Raw genomic sequence first — 23,517 nt, 5'->3', positions numbered from 1 at the left:
AGGCCATTAGGACCCATGGCCTTGCCAGAAGCAATAGAGCGAATGGCCAAAGCAATCTCATCCGGCGACGGGGCCGCATCCATCAATAATTTATCCTCATCAGATAGAGATGGCAGAGCAATGTCTTTAAGCAGCAGTCGAGAGTCTTCCTCCGATCGCCCAGAGACCGGAGAGTAAACCCCGTGAAAATACTCCGCAAAGCAATCAACAATATCACCGGGGTCCGTCACACACACACCATCCACCCTCTCAACAACCGGCACCACTCGACTCGCTCTCTCCTTCCTATCCAACCAGGCAATCAACTTCCCCGCCTTATCACCCATATCGTACAAACGCCCCTGTTGCTCCCTGCTCATACTCTTAGCAGATTCAGTAACCAGCGCCTTGTAGTCGGCCTGCTTAAGCCCCAGCACATGCAGTCTGTCATCCGTAACACCTTGCTCCAAATCGATCTCCAACTCGGTGATCTCATTTTCTAGTCGAACCACCTCTTTCGCCTCGCATTTTTTGGTATGGGAGATGAGAGACAGAGCCTGGCCCCGGAGCACCGTCTTAAAGGCCTCCCAAAGGGAGACGGCGGAAGACACCGACCCCACGTTGTCGCTAAAATAGTGTTCCAGGGACTTAACCAGGTCTGCACGGATCGTGGGGTTTCGTAGGTACCAGGGGTTGATCGGCGCCACCCTCTCCTCCGCCCCCATGGCGATATCTAAGTGTAGCAAAAGAGGGGAGTGATCAGATATACCGCGGGCCAAGTGTCGCACCTCCCCAATCATCCCAGCTTGGGCCGCAGGCACTAGCATATAGTCAAGCCTCGAAAGACTACCGTGGGCCCCGGAGTGGAAGGTATATTGCGCTTGTCCAGGGTGTTTCAACCGCCAGCAATCTATCAGTCCCAGGGTATCCAGAAAGCCCCCCAGCCAGTTCTGGGCCCGAGGGAGGTCCCTAGGGGGTGTCGATCTTCAACTCCGGAAACCACTGCGTTAAAATCCCCCCCAAGACCAAAACCCCCCCCGGAAGCCCAAGTAGCAGGCGCCCCAAATCAGCAAAGGTGGCCGTCTACAGGCCCGGCGGCACGTAGACAGTAACCAGTGAAATCAACTTACCCTCCCATCTCCCCCCCAGCGCAGTGTAGCGCCCTCTGTCGTCGTGGAGCACCTCATCCACCTCCAACAGGAGAGAGGTCCTAACTAAAATGCCCACTCCCCTCGAGCCAGAGGTGAAACCAGAATGGGCCAGAAGGCGATATCCTCGCCTGTTCATGGCATGGAAAGAGTTCCCTATGAGGTGCGTCTCCTGCAGAAACACAATGTCAGCCGAAATACGTTTCAAGAACTGCAGGACCACCCCCCGCTTTATCCTGTCCCCCAACCCATTCACATTCCATGAACGAAGTCTCAACCTCTTACCCCCCATCCCTCCCAGCACAAACTATCCCCCTCCCGGAGGGCACAATCATAATAGCACAACAGAAAACATTACCCCGCCTTGTGATGCAAACAATCAAACCCCAACCCCACCCTATCAACCCCAACAAAACTCCCCCCTCCCTGCACCCCTGCGTGAGCCCAAACAGCCCCCCCAACGTGCAGTGTGCCTGTCGCCCCAATATGAAACTCACTACAAAGAAGACAAGAAAAACCCCAGAAGGAGGAAAGGGCCCCAGCAAGCCCCCCGCAACCTCCAAATACCAAAGGGCAAAGTGTTACAAACTGGAGTCCAGTGCAGCCACAGGTGCAAAACGTTACCAGTCCGGTCCATAGCCAGGATCCCAGTTCCATTCCTACTCCGTCGAGCACTCTCCGCTCTCCGCCATCCGACCTTCCCGACCTCGACCCCTAGGTAGGGCATCCAGCCACTCTCCAACCGCCTCCGGCCGGTCAAAGAAATGTGAGCGACCCTCTAACTCAACCCGCAGCCTAGCCGGGAATAGCATCGCATATTTCAGCTCCATGTCCCTCAAGCGCCGTTTGATGGCCAAAAATCCTAACCGTTGCTTTTGAACCGCTTGCGTGAAGTCTGGGTAAAAGCTAACATTAGAGTTCTCAAACTTTAATGGCCCAGCCACCCTCGATGCCTGAAGGATAGCATCTCTATCCCGAAAATTAAAAAGTCGGGCAATGATAGGCCGCGGGGGGAGCACCCACCTTGGGCGCACCACCTGGAATCCTGTGGGCCCGTTCCACAGCGAAGAACTTGCTCAGCCCCTTGGGTGCTAGATGAGTCACCACTAGATCCTCCACAAAAAGATCCGTGGCAGACTCCTCCGATCGTTCGGGCACCCCGATAATACGGACATTATTCCGCCTGGCCCTGCTTTCGGAATCCTCAAGGTGACGATCAGTCAGGTCACTGGCGAGCTGCAACCTCCGCACCTCCGTCTGCAAAGCGGCCACATCCACAGTTAGGCTCGACGCCGCTTGAGTCAATGAGTCGACCCGGTCATTTGTTTTGGACAGGTCCGCTCTGACCAAAGTCACATCAATCAACACCGAGTCCAATTTATTAGCCAAGGTATCAAATTGCTGGTTCACAGTCGCCTTCATCTCCTCAATGGCCCCCATGACATCCAGCAGAGTCAATTCGGATGATGCGCCCGAGGCCTCCTTGGGCGGCTCAGGCGATTTATGTGATCCACTAGGGGATCCCTTTGGCTGCGCATAGCGGTCCATGTTGTTGGCCTGGGAATAAGCTCCCCTCCGGGTAGACTTGGGTTTCAGCTTGTCGCCGTCCACTCTCGCCGCCATCATCAGCGACCACCAAGGTCAGCACCCTCCAGCACCCGGAGGAAGGCCAGGCGACAAGTGCAGGAGATCCGGGCCACCAACTGAAATAGGCCTGTTTACAGTTCGAGAGTCAGGCTATGCACTCCGTCCTCGGCGCTGCTCACCCAAAGTCCCGACGTCAGTTTCCGCAGATCAACTCGAAACCGAAAGTGAAAGCACGGGGTCCGGGGCAGGCCCAGACTGGCATGCCGCTGTTGTTCACTTCGCACCCGGGCACCTCACCAACTCGAGTTCGGGACCAAGGCCGGAGAAGGCCGCAAACTTCAGATCGCCACCAGTCCGGTTCCCGGAGTCCAATTTCGATTTGGAAAACGAGTGGCACCTTAGCGCAAGATCATAGACAAAAGCCCGTCTAAAAAACCAGGATTATGACAGGATAGACGTGGGAGGCTGCGGAGGCCCTCGGGAGCCACAAGCCTACGCGGCCATCTTGGTTGCGCGCTAGGCTCCTCCCCCTCCGTCAATGTCATTGTTAATCATTAACATAGTTAACATAGTTAAAAGTATTTGAGACTCAGTCTATTGCTTGGTCTATTGTAAAGAGCTGTGACTGCCCAGTGGTAAGAAGCACTATATAAAAAACCTTAAACAAATAACTTAGCTGGCCTAGGATACCTCATAATTAAAAGTGTGGCAGAGGCCATTATTGGAATCCTGACCAAAAGCTAGCAGGAGATGAGAGATTTACTAAAGTTGAACATATTTTTCCAGAGATGGAGAGATGGGTACTTGTAAAGTGAAGACAGTTATATGCCGATTTCTCAATACGAGAGGAAAACCAGCAAAGGTTAAATTCAGTGATCTGGCAGAAGGACCATTTGCAGGACTTATGTTGTTATTCTGACAGCAAAAACATCGATTCTCCCTCAAGGTCGAAGTGAGGCTGACAAAATTGAGAATCTGATTCAAACTACACTCAAGCAGAAGAAAGTGCTTGCATGGGAGAGGAGACAACAGGAAAAGGAGAGGAATCATCACTGCTTATAGGCGGACTAGAAGATAGGAGATCTTCCTCAGCATTTTCATCCTGCTCCCAGAGGCGTAGCTTGGTCAGTATGTTTTGGGGGAGAGGGTGGGGGGGGGACTTCAGATTTTCCAACAATCATACCGGTATATGTTATGTTAAAATACATTATAAGACAAGCAGGGTGTAAGAGAGGGGCTAAAGAGGCAGTGAAAAGAGACGAATGCGGACTGGTAGGGGTACTAAGTGATAGAAAACACAATATTTCGGAAAATAATCAACATTTTTTAAGACAGAGAGGGACTGAATGTGCATGCTTTTTTTGTATGTGTGTATGTAAAAATTCCTGGTGAAATCCGATAGATACCTCACCGTACCCAAATATTTACCTGAAAATGCGTTTATTGGGGGGGAGGTTATAACACCCCAAACACCCCCCTGAAGCTACGCCCCTGCATGCTCCACAAGGAAAGACTTGGGCAGAGAGGTTTATGCATCAGGGACTAGAACAGTGTGTCAAGCCTTCTCAAGGAGCTTTTACTACCCTAGCCTTTTTACCCTGAGGAAGGACGACGGACATGGTTGGATTTGTGAGACACCTTGTCTACTCAGGCATAGTTTGTGACCAGAATAGTATCCTTGTGGTGATAAGAGGGAAAACAAAAGGATGGGAAGGGAAGGAGGGAGTGGGGGAGCAGAGAGATGTATGTTTGAGAATGGTTGAGTTTAGTGATGTTTGGAAGCCACCGTTGAACTATTCAGTCACATAATGTAGTTGTGCCAGGAAAACAAAGCAAGAACTGAAAGAGGATGTGCCAATGATCTCTTCACCAGAGCTGGACATGCTAGAATTGAAGAGAGTAGCAGACAAACACCGGAAACTTAACACCTCTGTATCTTAGTACAATACACTTACTACAAAAATATGCATTCATGTTCATGCTCAGGGCACAACTTTCACAGCTCAGTCTTTTGGCACAAAGATTAGTAGTAAAATGTTCAACACAAACTCTTCAAGGCTGTGAAGAGTAGGATTTAAAACACAATTTCTTCAATTTAACATAACTAAATATTAATGGCAAGCAATCCCATTCGTACACACTGCTTATAACAAAGAAAGAGGAGCATCTAAAAATAGACTTAAAGGATCAAGAGCAAAATCAGCACGCAGATAATTATATTTTAAAATGTGTAATTCACATTTATATGCCATTGTAACTAGACTTTTTATAACTACTGATATTTTAAATGGTTTGCTAAACCTATTTCACCCAAGTATTTAGCATATGAAATCACATTATACCTTTTCAGGAGGTTTAATATATGCATTTCTCCCTCACTGCACTGCCTAAATAATTGTTCTATGCTTACAATGTAGCAATATTTTTGGTTATTTTTTTCCTCTTTTGAAAAATTGTGGTGACGGTTTTTGGCTTGGTTGTTTTTTTCGAGGGAATGGGTTTCTTGTTTAATAATTAAAGGTGGCAACAATGTACACATGTAGTCTTAGCCTATGTTTTGAATAAGTTTAAAATTTTAATGGAATTTTCAAATAATTTGAAAACAACTCATGGGACTCTCTTAACTTGCCCAAATTCCCAGATGTACTGATCTGATATGAATGTATATTAACTCATCTGTAAATGTATACATAGGAGTTTCCATATGGGGAAACTGAACGGAAAAGAGCATTTGCTCTATGTAACTTTTTTGTTCCCCAGAACGAAAATATGTATTGCCATGGAGAAACTTCTTTCCGTAAAGACCCATCATTTTTGTTTGTGTTCTTGCCCCATGCTGTCACTGAATAAACATGTTTTTTTGCGACTACAGCACAACGACCCTGGTATATGAAGGGTCGGGTTGAAAGGAAGACGTCGTTTTTACAAATCGTCTGTTACATGATCGGACCTTGTCATTTAGCGCACAGTGCCAGAAGGCTACCGGCCTGGTTTAGTGATAATTTTTCATCATTAATATGCATTTGATAGGATTACTCCTGCAAATCCATACAAAACTGGGTGTGAAGGCCACAAGGGACATCAGACCTCCATACCAGCATTTGCATTCCCAAAGTGTGTTTATTGTACCCCCTGTCCCTTCAATGGACAAGGACTGAAATAAAAGTACGCTTGAATTGAGATAGGGTTAGCATGATGAGTGCCCATTTTCTTAGGATGCTGCAGCACCTTCCACACCCCTAGCTCCATTGCTACTGTTTGCTGTGTTACCAAAGGGAACAAAAAGGTATCCCATTCAAGGAACTGAGGCCTTCTGAAATAGGTCTTAGGTCACACAACACTCACTTCAGGTGACTTTGGCCTCTCCATGTTGACAGAACATTAGCTGGGAGGACAAGGGACTATCCTATTCATTACCTCTCGTGGTTTTTCCACAAATCGTAATCCTGGGACCTCTGGCATCCATATAAAGTCTTCAAAGATAGTCAGGGCAGAATGGACATTCTTGTGAGATCAAGGGTGTGTACATTTACATACGCTAACCTTTCCTATTCCCACTCTAAGGAAATGATGAGGAATTTGAGCTACAAAGTTCTATAAAGCATGAACTATAAAGACTAACAGAGAACATATCTCCAAAAACCACAGGCAAGTGGCAAATCAGGACTTAGGAGTCAATTTCCAGTTGCCCAGGCGAACCCGCAGGACTGTGTCCCTATAATGGTGACCTTGCATGCCCCTCGTTCCTGCACCCCTTAACTGCCATTCCTCCAAAGTCTGAAATAGTGTCACACAAATGGATCTGGGCCACTCTGAGCTGCAGGTTGACAAAGGGCAAGGTCAACCTGTGGAAATGTGTAATATTTTACTTAGCATAAGCGACAGCCATTTTGGCTGTGGTGTCCATTTAGTTTCCTTCATAATTCTTCCGTCCTCTGCTGCTCGTCTTTATCACTCTGCTTGTGTTATCTATTTTAGTTGACTTCCTGAAGCAATGTATGTGCTGGGGGTTTGTAGCTGCCAGTGCACCTGGTCTCAGATGTTAACTGTCGACCATTTACTGCTGCCATAAGCATTTCCTGCTCCCCCTCCCACTTTGCTGACCAAGTGGTTATTCATCAGCCCTTGTTTGCTGATAGCTATTTCTAAAACAGTTTTTTCCAATTCTGTTCACATGCTTCCACTGCAACAAAATGGTATAAAAGGGACAATGGTTTGTGAATTCAGTGTACTACCTCCTGCAGCACTTGAGAGTGTTGTGTGGACGTAGTCCCACTCATGAGTGATTAATAAACTTGTTATTTATTCCAACTCCAGTTCCAATCTCTATTTTGTTGGTCTTTGGATCCGCGGACAAGAGGGTGACCCTGCACCAGTGTGCCCACTTTGAGGGACACATTTCCAAAAACCCAGGGGAACACCCAAAAGTATGGACCCACCTGTTCTACTCTTGAGTTGCCCACTACTGCACACTGATCATCCCTAAGGAAACCACTTTCACAGCGGGATCCACCACAGGAGTGTACATCACAGCGAGGCTTCCTTTTTTGCAGTTACTCTCACTTGAAAGGCATCTATCACCAATTAGAGCATGTATCATTACAGTTTGTTAAACTGCTGATGCGTCATTAGTTAATATAACTATTTTTTATTTTTCTATAGAATCCCGTATTACCAAGAGATGATCAGCGTGCTTCACATATGGCAAGCTATTAAGATAAATATGAAATGGTGTAATTTTTGGCAAAGAGATTGGCAAATGAACCAAATCCATATCTAAAAAATGGGAGTGGAAGGAAAACCTTGGACATGGTCAGAACAGTAGCAAAGATAGGAGGAAAGGAAAGAGAAGAGAAAAGAAAAGCAGTAGTGATGAATTGAAAAAGCAGCAACTGAAGAGAGATTATGAAAAGCAGAAAGGGTGAGGGCATAACAGTGGCAAATAGAATTGTGAGACGGGAGGAAGGCAAAGTAATCTGAGAGCAAAGTAATCCTGAAAGAAGAACAACATAGTAATCAGAAGAGATGGAGCAGGACTAATAAAGTGAAGAAAATAGTATGGGGTAAAGGCGGGGAGAGCAAAGTTGTATTCACTAAAGATGGAGGAAGATGGCAGTGAGTGAAGGGGAAAATACAGGGAGGAGGAGAGCTAGAGAAGATGAAAGGAAAAAGATGTGAGAAGATGAGTGAGGTAAATCCTTAAGCACATAAACATGGGAGGAATGTGGAGCTAAATTAAGGGAAGAGAAGAAAGATAGGTCATAAGAAGTTGAAAAGAAGGTGCAGCTCCAATCCAATCCACTCCACTCCACTCAACAACTGTCTGCTAAAGAAAGTTTGCTATGAAACTTGCCAAGAAACATTTCTAGAAGTAAGAACATGGAGCAAACAAGAGAAAACTCCACATATACGCCTTGATAAGTAACACTTTTACAACTAAAGGAAGTACACAAACAGTCACAGATAACATAGTATGGGTGAGCATGGAAAATACAATTAAAACCGGTGCAAAAAGTACTCGAGGAATGCGTGTAAAAAAACAATCATAAAATAACTAAAACAGGCATAGAAACATATCTTACAGAATCCAAAGCAATAAAGAAGCAGGTGCAAGCCACAAGAATTCCCACCTATCCCTACCTGCAATAACATATTTTACAACATGGCAACACCTCTAACAGAGAAGCGTACCAACCTAAAAGAAACTCAGTCCAGAACATAGTCTTTGAAATGAAGAGATCAGCTTTTGTGCCTTCTCGTGACACTGCACAAGTAGCTTTTAGCACACACCCTTTCGTGATGGCCACAGGTGATCCATCAGCTAGCATTGCCATATGCTTGCCACCGTTTCTCAACGTATCTCACATAAACGCAGACTTGTTAAGAAGCACAATTTAACTTTTAATCCCTTTCCTTATCCTCCAATTTCTTTAGGCAGTCCAGAAAGGCAGTGTGCTGCAAAATCCTTTGCATCTGACACGCTTGAGCTTACTGCGAAGTTCCTGTAGATGAGGCTGCCACTTGACAATCTATGGGTCACTCTCTCTCTCCCATTGCTGATGAGCAAACCAATCTGGGGCTTATGGTCTGTCTGCATGATGAACTCACCACCACACCCAAAGGGTCGGATTCAAATTTAGGTGAACTGTTTATTCCATCGCAAATGTGAAAGGATATTCTGTCCGCCTTATTACAAGTCCATTGTATCCTGTTGCAATAGTAAGAAGGTGGACTAGATATCAGTCACGTCTGTGACAGAGTAACCCATCCACCAATCTCTAAATCAGGCCCAATACTTTTAAAGTACCGGGCTTCCCAGCACAAAGCCAAAGCTGCCTTCTTGATTTTTGAGTATGTGAACTATGCCACCGCAGAGCTCTTGATGCAAATGCTATAATTTCTTCATCAACTCTGCACCTCTTCTGTAATGCATCTGCTCCAAACCCAAAGCTGCTAGCATCAGTCATAATTATGCTCACATTGCTGTCTTCACCTGGTTTCCAATGTGGAGTGGAAACAATGCCCTGTTTGTTCTGGCCAAAGGCTGCATTACACTCTTCACACCAATCACATTTCTAAATTGTGTTAAGTAATTTATGCAACACCGCAGTTTTGCTGCCAAACTGTGGAAGAATCTTGGTGCAGTAATCAACAAGCCCCAAAAATTATTTTAGTTGGTATTTGTCCTTGGGCAAAGTGGCATTTCCTATGGCACTTGAGATTTTATCTTTAGGTTCAATCACTTTGGCTGAAACATAATGCCCAAGGTGGTCCACACCCTCCTAGGTAAATTTACACTTTTTAGCAATAACCCATCCTCCTTAGGAATATCCAACGCTCTTCTCAACCTATTGTTGCAGGGATTCTGCTCATGCACAGAACTATGTGCAGGAAACCAGGACCTCAGTGAATTGTGGTGTACCAAAAACTCACCTCAGAACCCAGAACCCCTAGCCGACCAGCATCAGTGTCCCATTCGTTATCCTTATTATCACGGAGGTCCCAATGTATAGACAACCCAGAACAAGTGACTTCGAGTACTCTCAGGAATGGTGGGAATCAGAAATACCTGTTTGTAATTATTCTCATATCAGTCCACAACAAGAGTAAACAAAGACACAGTAAAGTTTAAGGAGTTTATTTTATAAACCTCGTGTCCTAAGATGTAGTACTTTGGCTAACATAAGCAGACAAACAATTAAAATCAAAACCATCAGCATTGTTACAATACCATAGAAAATGAAAGGAGAGATCATATTACAAATGACAGTGGGATACAGCCACTTTCCTTTCACTAGTAAACTAATATTATTATACTAATAAAAGGTCTCTTAGGCTTGAATGGGGAACCCCATACCGTAAAGATCAGCTGAGTTGAATCACATCACAGGATCAGGTGTGCCCTGCTCCTGGGAAAGCTCTTCTTCAGAATGTGTTAAAGGCATGCAGACTGCAATATTAAAAGCTCTCGGCTCTCAGGTATTTGCAGCTGTGTGCGTGTTATGGCTAAATAGTGGACCAATCAACCTGAACTCAAAAACATGCATTGTCTGGCGACCCAGACTGTTTCTTTACACAATGTTCAGACCAAGGTCGCAGCTCACGGTTAGGGATGTGAACAACAGACAGTTCTCATGCGAAGAAAAGGCGAGCAAGCAGTTTTCAAATAATAACATGTAACTGCAGTGTCGTGTGCAAAAGCAGCAAAAGTGGCAAGATGGCTTTCTAACATCTAACGCGGTTATGCTGACTTAGCAAAGTATGTATATAAATTGCAGCCCTCACTACACCCCCCCTTGGCCGGACCACTAATCAATAGGGATACAATCAGGGAACGCAGAGTTCAAGTTCGAAAGAACGGAACTAAGTGCACTAGGTGGAAATCCAAATAAAGGGCAGTGAAAGTTCGAAGAGAAAAAAAACGAGAAAAGGGAGAGAAAAAATAAAATTTTGAACAGAAAAATTAATGGCAAGGCTCAGAGAGCCCCAATGATGAAAGAAAAAAGGAGGAAAAAAAAAACCCCAAACATCCGTGCAACGGAAAGTTGGACAACCTCCAAGTTAATCCATCAACGTATAAGCACAGTAAGTAGCAACAGCTTCCAAGAGGAAATCATTGGAATGTTCTGTAAAAGTGTCCGCCATCCAATTTAGTAAGGGAAATGAACATGCATGTTCTTCGATAATTGGAGCCTCTAGTACCATCAGAGGACAACTGGCGTGTTCTTCAAGATAACTTTGTGCCAGGAAGTCATATGCAGCCGTACCGATGTCACAATTCCCTAGGACTCCATGTGCCGCTCCACAGGCCATAATCCTGACACCAGAACAGTCCAACTCATGAGCCACTAAGGGACTCATCAGTCGATCATAATCGGGGGCGGGAGACACCGAGTTTGACAAGCACAAATCCAGAGCCCATTGGAAGGGACAGTCTAGGCAATGAAAGACAGGTTGTACGCATGTAAAGTAGGAAAAACGGAAGGACAATCCATAGGCTATGCTTAAGGTTGCCAGTGGTAATGTACCATAGTATTCAAGCATCCGGTCACGGAGATGTAGCAGCCGGGGCAGGCTGTCGTGAGACACAAATCGTGCAGCCATTGCGCAGTAAGCAGACCAACAACAGCACTCCAGCTACGAGGGCCAGAATCAACGGCAGACCGCCAAAGACGCTGGAAAAAATAGAATGAAAAAATGCCGGGATCACACCAAAAATAGTTTGGAAGGAGGTCACGAGGCCGGAGCCCACAATTTTGAAAAAATGTGCCAAGCCACTTGTTGACGAGGCATTAAAGATAGTTTGAATCAGGGCACCAAAATGAAGAGGGAGATCAGTATTCAAAAGCGCTTGCACCTCGGTGCGCGTATTTGCTACGTGAAGGACAAATATTTCCGGGGAAAAAGTCAGCGCGACTTCTTTTTGAGACAATAGAGCCCTTATTCTGCTCATCTTGTTGAACTCTGCTTTCAAGGTTGGAATGGAAGGCCAGATGGATATATCTAGCCGCCCATGCGGGTGTGGGAAAAGGACATTCTTACAGCAGACTACCCTCTGTGAGACAGTCACTATGTAGGGAATTCCCACTAGCATCCCACAGCAAGCTTCATTATTTAATAGCAAATAACTACCGTTAGCCAACAGCGTGAATGATGGCACTGGAATCCCTTTCAGGACGCAAGCTAAATTAGGAGCGTGCAAATTGCATGCGCCATGCAATTGAATGTGCCTACATACTACAGAGTGGAAGTGCACTCTTCACCCTTCAAGTAGACCTCTTTACCATCTCTCATGCACCTGTATGTAAATGGGAGTGACCAAACTTCATGCAGGAAGGCAGTGCCAAGTTGTTCATATCTACCTAGGGCATAATGTTTCATGCATGAACTGAATTTAAACAAAGGGAACGGCAATGTGATTAACCCGTGGATAAGCCACACAGCTGAATTCAATTCGGCCACAGAGAAAGGCAAAGGTTCTAACTTTTCAATATGCAGTAACGAGTATGTTGCATCTTTCATGGACATAAATTGTTGTTTTGCAGTTAAATTAAAGGGAAGAAACAAGGATGAAGTATTCATGTAGTCCCATGGGACTTTCCCAGCCTTTAACGTTTGCAAGGTCCATGCAAACTGTATTACAGACCGCAATTGATTTTGACCAGGATACAAAACAGACACATCGTCCTGCACAATATCAACAACAGAGGAAACAATATTGTCTAAAGTGTAAATTCTGGAAGAAAGGGTGTTAATGCTATTGTCTATAACAGCTAGTACTTTTTTCCATATTGGCTTGATCAATAGCCCTTAATCTGGAAGCAGCTTCAATTTGTGATAATTTCCAAACTTGTTATAAATATCATACACCCATCTTTTGGACCTGCCACCTACAGGACCTTTAACAAAATCATTCAAATCCATTTTGTCATGTAATTTAGATAAATGAAGTTTAACAGATGCCAAGGTGGAATGTTGCAGCCAAGATTGGCATAACTTTCCTACAGAGTAGGTGGTAACGGAATGAGAAGATTCAAAACGAGGGTCCACGCGAACCTGCGTATACCCAGGTTTCAAACCCAGAAAACGATGTTGACAGGAATCTGAGCTTGTCTGCCATATTAACCATCCTTCCGCATTAAATTTAGAAATATTGAAGGATGTATTAGAGATAGATGACTGCAACGCATCAAGGGACAGATCCGTATGATTATCCCAATTCGGATAAGCACCGTGATCCAGAGTAGAGGGAAAATTTAGTTTTTTCGAAGTAGCCAATCCAAGGCAGGTGGTTTGGAAGATTGTTGAATTTAAAAACAATATGTGGTTTGGTATAAGGCAGGCACGATGCAAAGCTTCTGTCCCCTGTACCTGCCACGGTTTGTAACCCCAAACCGATTTAAGATCAATAGTAGCCTTCCACAGATCATAACCTCTGATTGATAAATCATCCATAAAGGATTTGGAATATCATAATTTTTTGTGTGTCAGCCTAACCTTCGAGGCAGACTCAGCCGCCACTTAGAAGTAGAAGGAGGCAGGATTGGAAACACTGAAATCAGAAAAATATGTGAATTTGTCTACCAATGTGGTTGAGCTACCTACGATTGGTGTTGGACAATGTTCCCATTGGGTAAAATTTACAAAATTTCGAAACGTATTTGTTTTATGCAGGAAACGATTGCCATAATGTTGCAAAACTGTTCACCATAATTAGCAGTATCTAAATACAAATCCTCAGCATCAAATGCGGCATAATATTTCAAATCAGAAAACAGTGCTTCTATGGCTTGAACGTCCCAATCATCAGAACGTATGCTTTGTTTAACTACATCACCCATAGAAACACGAAATACATTCGGTACATTGATAACCTCAGTTGGACCATGAATCTGAAATTTAACAGCATCCCATGCAATCCCATCTAACACGGACCAGGCAGTAATATTCACAAAAGTCTGGTCCCTCTTCATGATGTGTGATGAGGAGTGGGGGGCCAAAGTTCCATCAATTAGCCTAATTGTCGATCTTTCTTTAAGGTAGTGTCCATTCACAAGACGGAAAAACACGACCACAAATCCAATGGACATGAACAAAAAAAATACATATGAGCATCAGCCAAATGTAAGTCCAAGGGGGAATTAAAAAATGTCTTTTAAACCAAACAGCAAAAATAGAAACCTTTGACGGGGCATTAGAAGTCATTGAGTTCGTGTCAAAGGAGAAACGTGACTGGGCAACTGCTGTTGACTGTAAAACTGGCAATGTTACATCTGTAGGATAAGCATACTCAGAATCTTCAGGTGGGCCACCACTCGGTGGTATCAATAAAGGAACAGCAACTGTTTGCATCTCGATGGCAACATCAGACATGGTGGTAGATGCCGGAGCCAAAACTGGATTTCTCAGCATCGCAGGGCAAGAAACCGCTGGAGACATACTAAGAAGAATCGGCCACTCGCTGTAGCTTGACATTGTCAATAGAGATGTACCTGTTATCCTTGGGAACAGGAAGTGGAGGTAAAATGACTGTTCTTGTACCCTGCACTCCAAGCACTGGAACCGGTGCACGATAAGAGGGGCCGAACTCCTTCTTGTTCTCCACATTCTCACGGACCAGGTCACCAACTCGGGGTAGCCAGCCAGCTACCGGAATCTGAAGTACAGCATCAGATGTGGAGGGCACCTGTTCCTTCGCGAGACTGTCTCTGGCTTCTTGTAGAGTCTGCAATACAGCACAGTGATCATCTACGTCAAAGGTTGCGGCAGACGCAGCCATGTCTAGACCATCAAGGTCCGGGACAAACATTCTTATGCCAAAGAGCATCATGTATGGGGTCCGCCCACCCAGAGACCTTCTAGGGAGATTATTAAGTGCACGTTGGACGTTATACAGATGGGCTAGCCAGTTCCAGCCAGTGCCTAAAACCCTAGCTGTCAAAGATTGCTTTAGGTCACAGTTCATTCGCTCCACCACACTATTACCCTCAGGCCGGTAGGGAGACGAAAATTTGACTTGGACCCCAAATTTCTCATGGCTTCTTTGTACGCCTTAGAGGCGAACGCAGGGCCCTGATCAGAATGAAAGGTACCACATGCAAAACTTCCCACAAAGACACGCAAATCCTTGATGACAGTACGGGCATCAGCACTCCTTTGTGGCCATACCCACAGAAAACGTGTGCACGAATCCATTGCAACCAAGATGTACTTGTACGCAGTATCAGAGGAAAAAGGACCTCAGTGATCTAAATAAATGCACCCAAGTGGTTTATTAGATATGTACAACTGAGTCTGTGGTGGGTGCGCAGCAGTTGAAGGTTTAATCTGCTGGCAAATGTCACAATCAAGAACATAAGCGCAAGCTTGTTTATATAAACCGCACCACCAGTAACGTTGTTGTATCAGAGATACAGTAGCTGCCACGCCGGCGTGGGCAGAGGCCATACCCTCGTGAACTGCTTATATCAAAGATGGTCTGCAGTCCGCATTGGGAATCAATCTGTCACCAACGTCGTTAATCCTCACTAACGGGACGTTATCAGGACTAAATGATAATGGTAAAGAGAAGGGAACCCTCTCGGGTAATTAGTTCCCTTCTCTGTAGCAGCAATAGCTGCCAAGATGTCATCATCGATCTTACTTTTGGATCTTGTAACTGCTGCTACTAAGTATGTCGCCACTGCTGTTTTCGCTGCCTCGTCAGCTAAGCTGTTGCCGACAGCATGGACACGAACTCGTTGGTGACCGAGAGTGTGAATAACATTCACAAGCGGCAGTCGCTCTTTAAGTTCTGCCACTCGAACCCAAAGCGTTTTATGCTTAATTGTGCTACCTTTGGAATCACGATATTCATTTTGAGACCAAAAATATAGATTGTCGTTGTAAGATTGAACACAATAAAACGAGTCACTTACTATAAGAGTTGTGACTCGAGGATCAGCAAAATATGGTGCAAGCACCAGAGCACGAAGTTCCGCCAATTGTGCAGTACAATCACCCAATGACTGCATATGCACGACATCAGATTGTAATTCACCATTTACGAATGTACCCACCACAATTGCGCAGGCCACTGAATAGGCATGCTTCGATCCAATCGCCGGTTGCGCGGAACCGTCAGTGTAAATGACACAATGGTAATCTTCGAGCGGGCGCAAAGACAGAGGAGCCAGATGAACGAATTCATACTGCAAGTATTCCTGAGTCTGTAATGAGGCATCAAAGATATATGTTACATCGGGCGATGTCAAGGAAGTGGCCCATTGTATCCACCGTGGATGCAAAGCTTTAGAATTAGGTACACTTGCTTTTGTCACTGCCTCAAGGGCAGGATATGGTGTGACAACTAACATGCGTTTTCCTTGCGACAGCGCTCGTTCTTTGAGAATCGCCATCTGTACTGCCGCGAGAACTTTTTCGACAGAGGAAAAGCGCAGTTCAGCTGAAGTGTACAGGTGTGATTTGGATGCAATGGGGACGGTATCGCCCTCATTGAACGTTAAGTACGTGAAACCCACCGCACCAGGTACAATTCTTATTACCAGGTTAGTGCGGTTGTCACGTGTCAGTAAGTATTTTGAAGCAAGAAGATCAGCTTGCAGTAATTGCAAAATAGCTGAATGCTCCGGCAGCCAGCTCGATTTGGAAAAAGTAGGTTGTACCAAGGCATAAAGCGGCTTGATACGCTGGGCATAATCAGGGATGTACGTATGACCGAAATTCAGAAAGCCCAGCTCAGTGTCGTAGGAGCATGCAGGCATGCGCACTTCTCCAGAAAGTGAGGAGCTAATCCTCGACCTTCATTGTTGAGCTCGTAGCCCAAGAACAACACTGTATACTCTGCAATGTGAGACTTCGCAAAGTTGAATTTGTAACCGAAGTCTGCAAACATAAAAATAATGCGATCAACGTGACACAGATGCGGCCACAACTCGTCATCTGTGAGATAGATATCATTGACATACGAGTACGCATCAGGGTCTATGCTTTCTAAAAGAGAGACTACACGTGCGGCAAAGACGCCGGGGCTGTTTTTGTAGCCCAAGGCTAGTCTTTTAAACTGTTTTTGTTTGCCGCCAGAAGTAAACGCTGTCCACAGACTGCTAATAGAGGACAGGTTATGGCTGTAAAAGCCATTGGAAATGTCAAGTGTGGTTTTAAACCGTTTTCTCACGAGACTATCGACGAGAGCCGAACTGTGAGTATTCTGTACCGCACATGTCCGGCAATGAGAGTTTAATTGCCGGTAATCCAAAACTAGGCGGTACGACCCATCAGGCTTCGTCACAGTGAATAAAGGATTATTCATTGGTGACACACATGTTTCAATAACTCCTTGATATTCCAATTGTTCAAGGATTGCCGCGACGTGAGGTCTAGCTTTGCGACGCATGGGATATTGGGGTTGCGGCTGGGGCATAGACCGCAATGGAATCTCATGGCTGGGGGACAATTTATCCCAGCCCACCTGAGTACGATATAAAGCCGGTGCTAGCACCAGAGCCCACTCCTCAGCGAAATTTTTAGCGTGGTCCTTTCGCACTGTGTGCGCAAATGACAGGAGGATCACCTCCTCCCCTCTAGGAGCATCTAAAATGAAAGTGGGGGCCAGTCCCCCTCCGCTAGGAGAATGTCATAAGAGGAGGTCAGATTATCCCAAAAAATCCCTTGAATTGTACGTTGTATATCACCTTCAATTAAAAGGACTGTGTCATATAGTCTGTCAGGGGGAGCCACTCTAGTGTCAGCAGTTTCAACAGTAATGAACGTATCAGTTGCTGTCGCCTCCAGATATGGACGTAGTGCTTGCCGCACTACTGTAACTTCCGCCGCGCTGTCGAGCAGCGTTAGCGCCCATGTCAGGTTCAGAAGCTGCGTCCGCACTATCTGTGGCATACCTCGCTGTTAGTGCAGCAACTTTCTTCCTTCTGAAATGGGGGATGTTGACGTGCAAACTCGTCTTGCTTGCCCTTGCCGTCAGCCTGACGGGGTTGCTCACGACCTTGTTGTGCACCCCGACCCTTGCCACGGTCTCTGCCACCGGACTGTGAGGCCGATGTTTCCTGTGAAGAACGAGGAGAGCGTTGTTCAGTAACCTGAAATCTATCAGGCGACTTAATACTAGTACGATCGCGCAAATCGTAAGTGCGCTCGCTAGCTTGCTGTACGGGAGACGCAGGACGAGACCCCTGTTTCTGTTGCTGCTTTCCCTGTTTCTTTGTTCTCCAATTCTGCTTTGGAAAAGCTGGACGATCGTCTTTACTAGACGAACTCACCTTAGTTTGTTGTATCAAGTCAGGAATGATTATAGTAGGTTTTACTCCCAAACTACTGCGGCCAAGAGTTCTATAGGCTTCCGCAATAAGTTTAGGCAACTCTTTGGGCTTATCGAGTTCAGCGACGCGGGCTAAGCCATTAGCCACTTGGAACTGTACCGTATCTCCCTTGAGATTATCAAGGACGAGGGGGGCAACAACGTCGAATACGCCGACAAGCCTCATTCCCAACTCCACAGCCGCCTCCGGTCCGTGCTGATCTTGAACATGTTTAATGACGGAGGGCAGCACGGCCATAGACGGAGTGCCAAAGCACTACGAATAGACCGCGGCAAAGATTTTACCCCAGTTGTCACAATCACACAAATCAGGGAATATATCTTTCGGTAAACTAATGGTGAGAATTCTGTGTTTCTCCACCTCCGTAGAGTGTGGAAACACTGCTTCCAGCTGGTCAAATTTCTCGGCAAGCCAATAAGGAAAATCATCCTTATTTTGGGGGTGCTTGCCCATCACCGAATTAACTATGATGGGGCTAATAACAACCGCCGGGTGACCAGCTGGTAGCCCCGCAACAGCAGGACCCACCTGCACGTTGCGCGAAACGTATTGTACCAAAGCCCTATATACCGAAATAAGGCTGGTATGGAGTGTACGCAACTCATCCACCGCAATAGTCAAATAGCGGGGATGAGGCGTAAAACCGGCCAGCACCGGCCATGTGGCCCCTTGGAATTGACAAAGGGCCCAGCCTAGCCGGTGCTACCCCATGGCGAAGGGCGCCATTAAACCAAATGCTATGCTGCCAGGTTGAAATGGGGATCTCTAGTGTCCGATATGGTGTATAAATGGCTGGGATCCGCGTGTGAGTATACGAGTGAAATGTTTTATCATCCGCATCCACTGCTGGCAATGTCACGCAAGAGTAGAACAACTCATAAGGATGGGTTCCATTTGCACTCACTACAAAAATAATGGCCATCCCATCGTCCGGCACCCCATACGTCGTCAAATGACGGCGCAGAGGTGTACGGCTATGTGCAGCAATTTCGACAGCCATAAGGACACACAGAGGATCTACAACGGTTTTAATCAGTAGCACAAGGGTTCAGAAACCTTTTTAATGATCAAGCTTGAATGAACCCATCAGGTGAGTAATAGGTAGGTTAAAATCCGTCACTCCTGTTATCCGGAAACAAGAGCGAGGGACTCGTGGACTAATATAAGCACTACTAAGGCGTTTCAAATCAATAGACCAAACGTTAGGTGCGCCATGTTGCAGGGATTCTGCTCATGCACAGAACTATGCGCAGGAAACCAGGACCTCGGTGAATTGTGGTGTACCAAAAACTCACCTCAGAACCCCTATCCGACCAGCATCAGTGTCCCATTTGTTATCCGTATTATCACGGAGATTAAAATCAAAACCATCAGCATTGTTACAATACCATAGAAAATGAAAGGAGAGATCATATTACAAATGACAGTGGGATACAACCACCTTCCTTTCGCTAGTAAACTAATATTATTATACTAATAAAAGGTCTCTTAGGCTTGAATGGGGAACCCCATACTGTAAAGATCAGATGAGTTAAAGCACATCACAGGATCAGGTGTGCTCTGCTCCTGGGAAAGCTCTTCTTCAGAATGTGTTAAAGGCATGCAGACTGCAATATTAAAAGCTCTCGACTCTCAGGTATTTGCAGCTGTGTGCGTGTTATGGCTAAATAGTGGGCCGATCAACCTGAAGTCAAAAACATGCATTGTCTGGCGACCCAGACTGTTTCTTTACGCAATGTTCAGACCAAGGTCGCAGCTCAAGGCTAGGGATGTGAACAAGAGACAGTTCTCATGCGAAGAAAAGGCGAGCAAGCAGTTTTCAAATAATAACATGCAACTGCAGTGTCGTGTGCAAAAGCAGCAAAAGTGTCAAGATGGCTTTCTAACATCTAACGCGGTTATGCTAATTTAGTAATGTATGTATATAAATTGCAGCCCTCACTACACTATCTGTCCACTTTCCTCGCATGAAAACGTATGCCAGGAATGTAAGGAGGCTTGAGGCAGAGCAAGTAGAAGAACCCTCTAGAAAGAGCAGTATACTTACCTCAACAAAAGGAAGCACTAAAGGATTCTTACACGAAACTACTTACCATTACGAAATTCAATTTCAGAGCTGTAGTCACTCCAAATGCCTTCGTAGCCTTCTTGGGGTTTAGCTCGAATTTTAGCAACATAGTAACCGCCCAGTGTTAACTGACTTCGACTTATTTCAAATCGCGATTCCATTCGGTCATGGAGAACAGTGTATTTCTAAAAATTGAAAAAAGACTGTTTATGAGATGTTTCATTTCTTCATGCACCAAATTACTTGTGCCATGCTTACAGATACAGGTACATTTCAGCATGCCAACTGCGCACAAATCAGAATGACAAAAGAACCACACACACAAGTTTAGCCACTACACAATTTTCAGCAGGTAAAAGCTAGAGGTAAGTGTGAAAATAAATCAGCATTTTGTGATTTTACCCACCTGGGTCAGGAAAAAAACATGTGGGATTACCACATAAGCCCCCCATGTGGAGCTGCAGGACTCAGTGTAACATGGCAATACCAAACCCACAAAATACCTGAGCCTACAATATCTGTATTTGAGCAGGTGTTGCACTATCACACCAAAGGTGTCACCCATTCCTCTGTTACCCATTTCAAGTTTTTCTCTCATCCGTTCAGTGAAGTATTAGTGTCATATGCCATTCTAGAGTTTCAGGATTTACTTTCAAATAAATCAACACACGGCAAGCACATCAGTGTAGCTTTCATACAAATCGTAACTAAATGTTTCTGCTTCTTCAGTCCAACTGCTTGTAGGATTCCTGCAGCACTTCAAAAACAGTTGATCAAAAGACCACTGCGAACCAATGATAACACTTCTTTCCTGAAGGATTATTATGTTTGTTTAAAATATATTTGGTATTTCAAAAAAATTCGAGCAGTGTCATTCTGCTTCCCCCCACAGTTACGATGGTATTATTATTCCACTAGAAATTATGGTTTAAATCACTAATAACTTTGGTGCAGCTTGATAAATCTGCCCAAAAATCTCTGAAGTAAACATAAACCCTCCTCATTTGAGTCTATTACCTTCTAAAACAATGTTTTGTAGCCTTTTGACTGCTGTGGCTCCCACTTAAATCATTACTGGCAACCAGGGACCCCTGTTGAATCATTATTGGAATCCAGGGACCCCCACCGAGTCATTACTAGAAGCCTGGGACACTGGCCTAACAATTTTCGATACGAACCGCCAAACAATTCACAAACAAATACAGAAACAAACACTTTATCAAACAAATACACAAATGATGGAATATTTTATTTAATTCACTAACACATATATAAAAATATTCTAATTTTAATGGGAAGGTTGAAACTTGCCTAAATTGTATTAAGGCCACTATTTGTCTACTCTATTTTCTGTTTAATGCATTTGCACTGCTTCCATGAATCACTCTGAGGAGACTTCCTTTTAGCCACCAGAGGTGGCTGTGCCGTTGTGTGAACTGGGTGAAAACTCAACGGCACAGCCACCTCTTATAAACTAATAGGAAGACAGAATAGTGAAATAATACTTTTGTGACACATGATTTATGTGTGTCTAAAGCAGTTGTGTTAAATTGTTTGTATATGTAACCTTATAGATTGTCATGTGTATAGTTGCTGTGTTTGACATCAAGTAGAACCAAGGCATTATTTATGTGGGGGTGTCAAATATAACCCGGATTGATTTATTTTAAATAAATATACTGTAATCATGCCAAAGCTCCAATGATTAATTAGGGGAATAATTTTGGAAATTTGTTTACATGAATCTATTCCCGTATTACACATTTTTTCTCTTCATACAAAGTGCATATTCATGGCATGAAGACTTTCAAAATGGAAAAGATAAAGTATGAGCTAGAGAAGGTCAATACACAATTTCCATTCAAACCAATAATACAATCGCAACACTGCTAGTGCCCCACAGTGAAACAAAACACTGTGCTTTACTGGAGCTAGGTACAAAAGGTACTCCAAATAGACTTCAGATATGAAGTCAGGAGGAGTAGCAGGACCACAATAAAATAAATGGTAGAGATAAACAGAGATACAGTTTTGCCATTGTGAAGCACCTCTTTGCTGACCTCTGAAGAAAAAAGCAATGACTATTGTCAGTTTTGCTGCCATCTTTGCTGTCCAGTAGTGCGTATGGGCTACCCTTTCAATAATAAGAAATAAACTTTAACTGCAAGGCAAGCTTTCATGCTGGGGAATTATTCATGATGTCATTATACAGATGCAGCATTAAAGAAACATCAGTGCTACGACTGTGTTACCGTCTTAGCTTGCTGTGAACATCCTGGATAAACCAACATATGTAGCAAACAATTATATGTCCAAAACTTTAAATCAGGCCCATCAGAGGTGCTAGTCTCTTTAATAATTTCCGGGTGGCCCAGGAGGGGGTCCAGCGTGTACAAATGTACAAAGTACAAGTATATAACATCACTTATATACAGTCAAGGATCCCACAGGATCTAGAAGTCCCACTTTTCATATGTCAGGCAATAAAAAGGTATCAGAGATTGAAATCAGTGTGTGCTATGTACATTAAAAAGTCCATTAATCAAATTGCAAAGGTATGCAAACTTAAATGTTCATAAAGGAACATTTTCAGCATTTTCACCGAACCCCTAACACCACCATATAACCAGAATATAAATAACCTAACATCACAACACATACCTTCTTTTACTGTGCATTAACTCCTACAAAGGCTATTGTGTTGTACTAATGCTCAGGCCAACTTTGTCCAGGTCATGGAACTCTATATCTTTCAAACTTCAACTCCAAACCACTATGTCTTTGAATTCAAAGTTCAATATTGGTTGCTGCTTTTTTTTCCATGCAGTGCCAATTTTAGCATATGGTCAAACACGAAGAAAACACTAACTCCCTTTGGATAAAACCATTTCATACATTAATGAACCAGGGACTAGAACTATGGCTTTTTGGTTAGACCACTCAAAATATAGCAATTAGACCACATTACAGTATTTGGAAGAGAAACTTCAAATCTTTTCTACAAACATGAATTTAATTTCCCTTTACAACGGTATTCCATGAACTGCTCCGGGTCCACAGAAACCTCATCTGATTAACTTGTACATGGTTTGTCATAATTTTTGCAACTACTTTCACCTATCCATGGATACCCTTCTGCGTGTTCTTCTGTTCCCTCAAGTGATGTTCACAAATACTTCTAATACAATCAGTTTGTATCTTGACCCTAACTTAATATTTATGTTACTTCTGTGTTCATATAGCACATATCTGCTCCAGTATAAACGAACAAAAGAACCTCCATAACAAAAGGATTTTTACATCACCCTACAAAAACCACTTTGGCATTGCCACCAACATCCACATTCAGTTGTTGTGCCCAAACCCTATATTTGACTCTGCTACATCCTGATTGGCC

The 23,517-nt window shown here is 44.4% G+C and overlaps 1 protein-coding gene across 2 annotated transcripts in view; it reads right to left on the bottom strand.

Annotated features, from left to right (window-relative positions):
• Positions 1 to 23,517, bottom strand: part of IL4R (interleukin 4 receptor) — a 169,893-nt gene that overhangs the window by 33,599 nt on the left and 112,777 nt on the right. For both annotated transcript variants that reach the window (XM_085629267.1, XM_085629268.1), the window contains exon 10: positions 20,146 to 20,305. In XM_085629267.1, the coding sequence (XP_085485393.1) occupies positions 20,146 to 20,305 (160 nt within the window). The remainder of the gene's footprint in view (positions 1 to 20,145; positions 20,306 to 23,517) is intronic.

The sequence above is a fragment of the Triturus cristatus genome, chromosome 10 (genome assembly GCF_964204655.1).
Source record: "Triturus cristatus chromosome 10, aTriCri1.1, whole genome shotgun sequence".
Taxonomy (NCBI): Eukaryota; Metazoa; Chordata; class Amphibia; order Caudata; family Salamandridae; genus Triturus; species Triturus cristatus.
The sequence above is the reverse complement of the archived record's forward strand: the minus strand, read 5'-3'. Positions and strand labels throughout refer to the sequence as shown.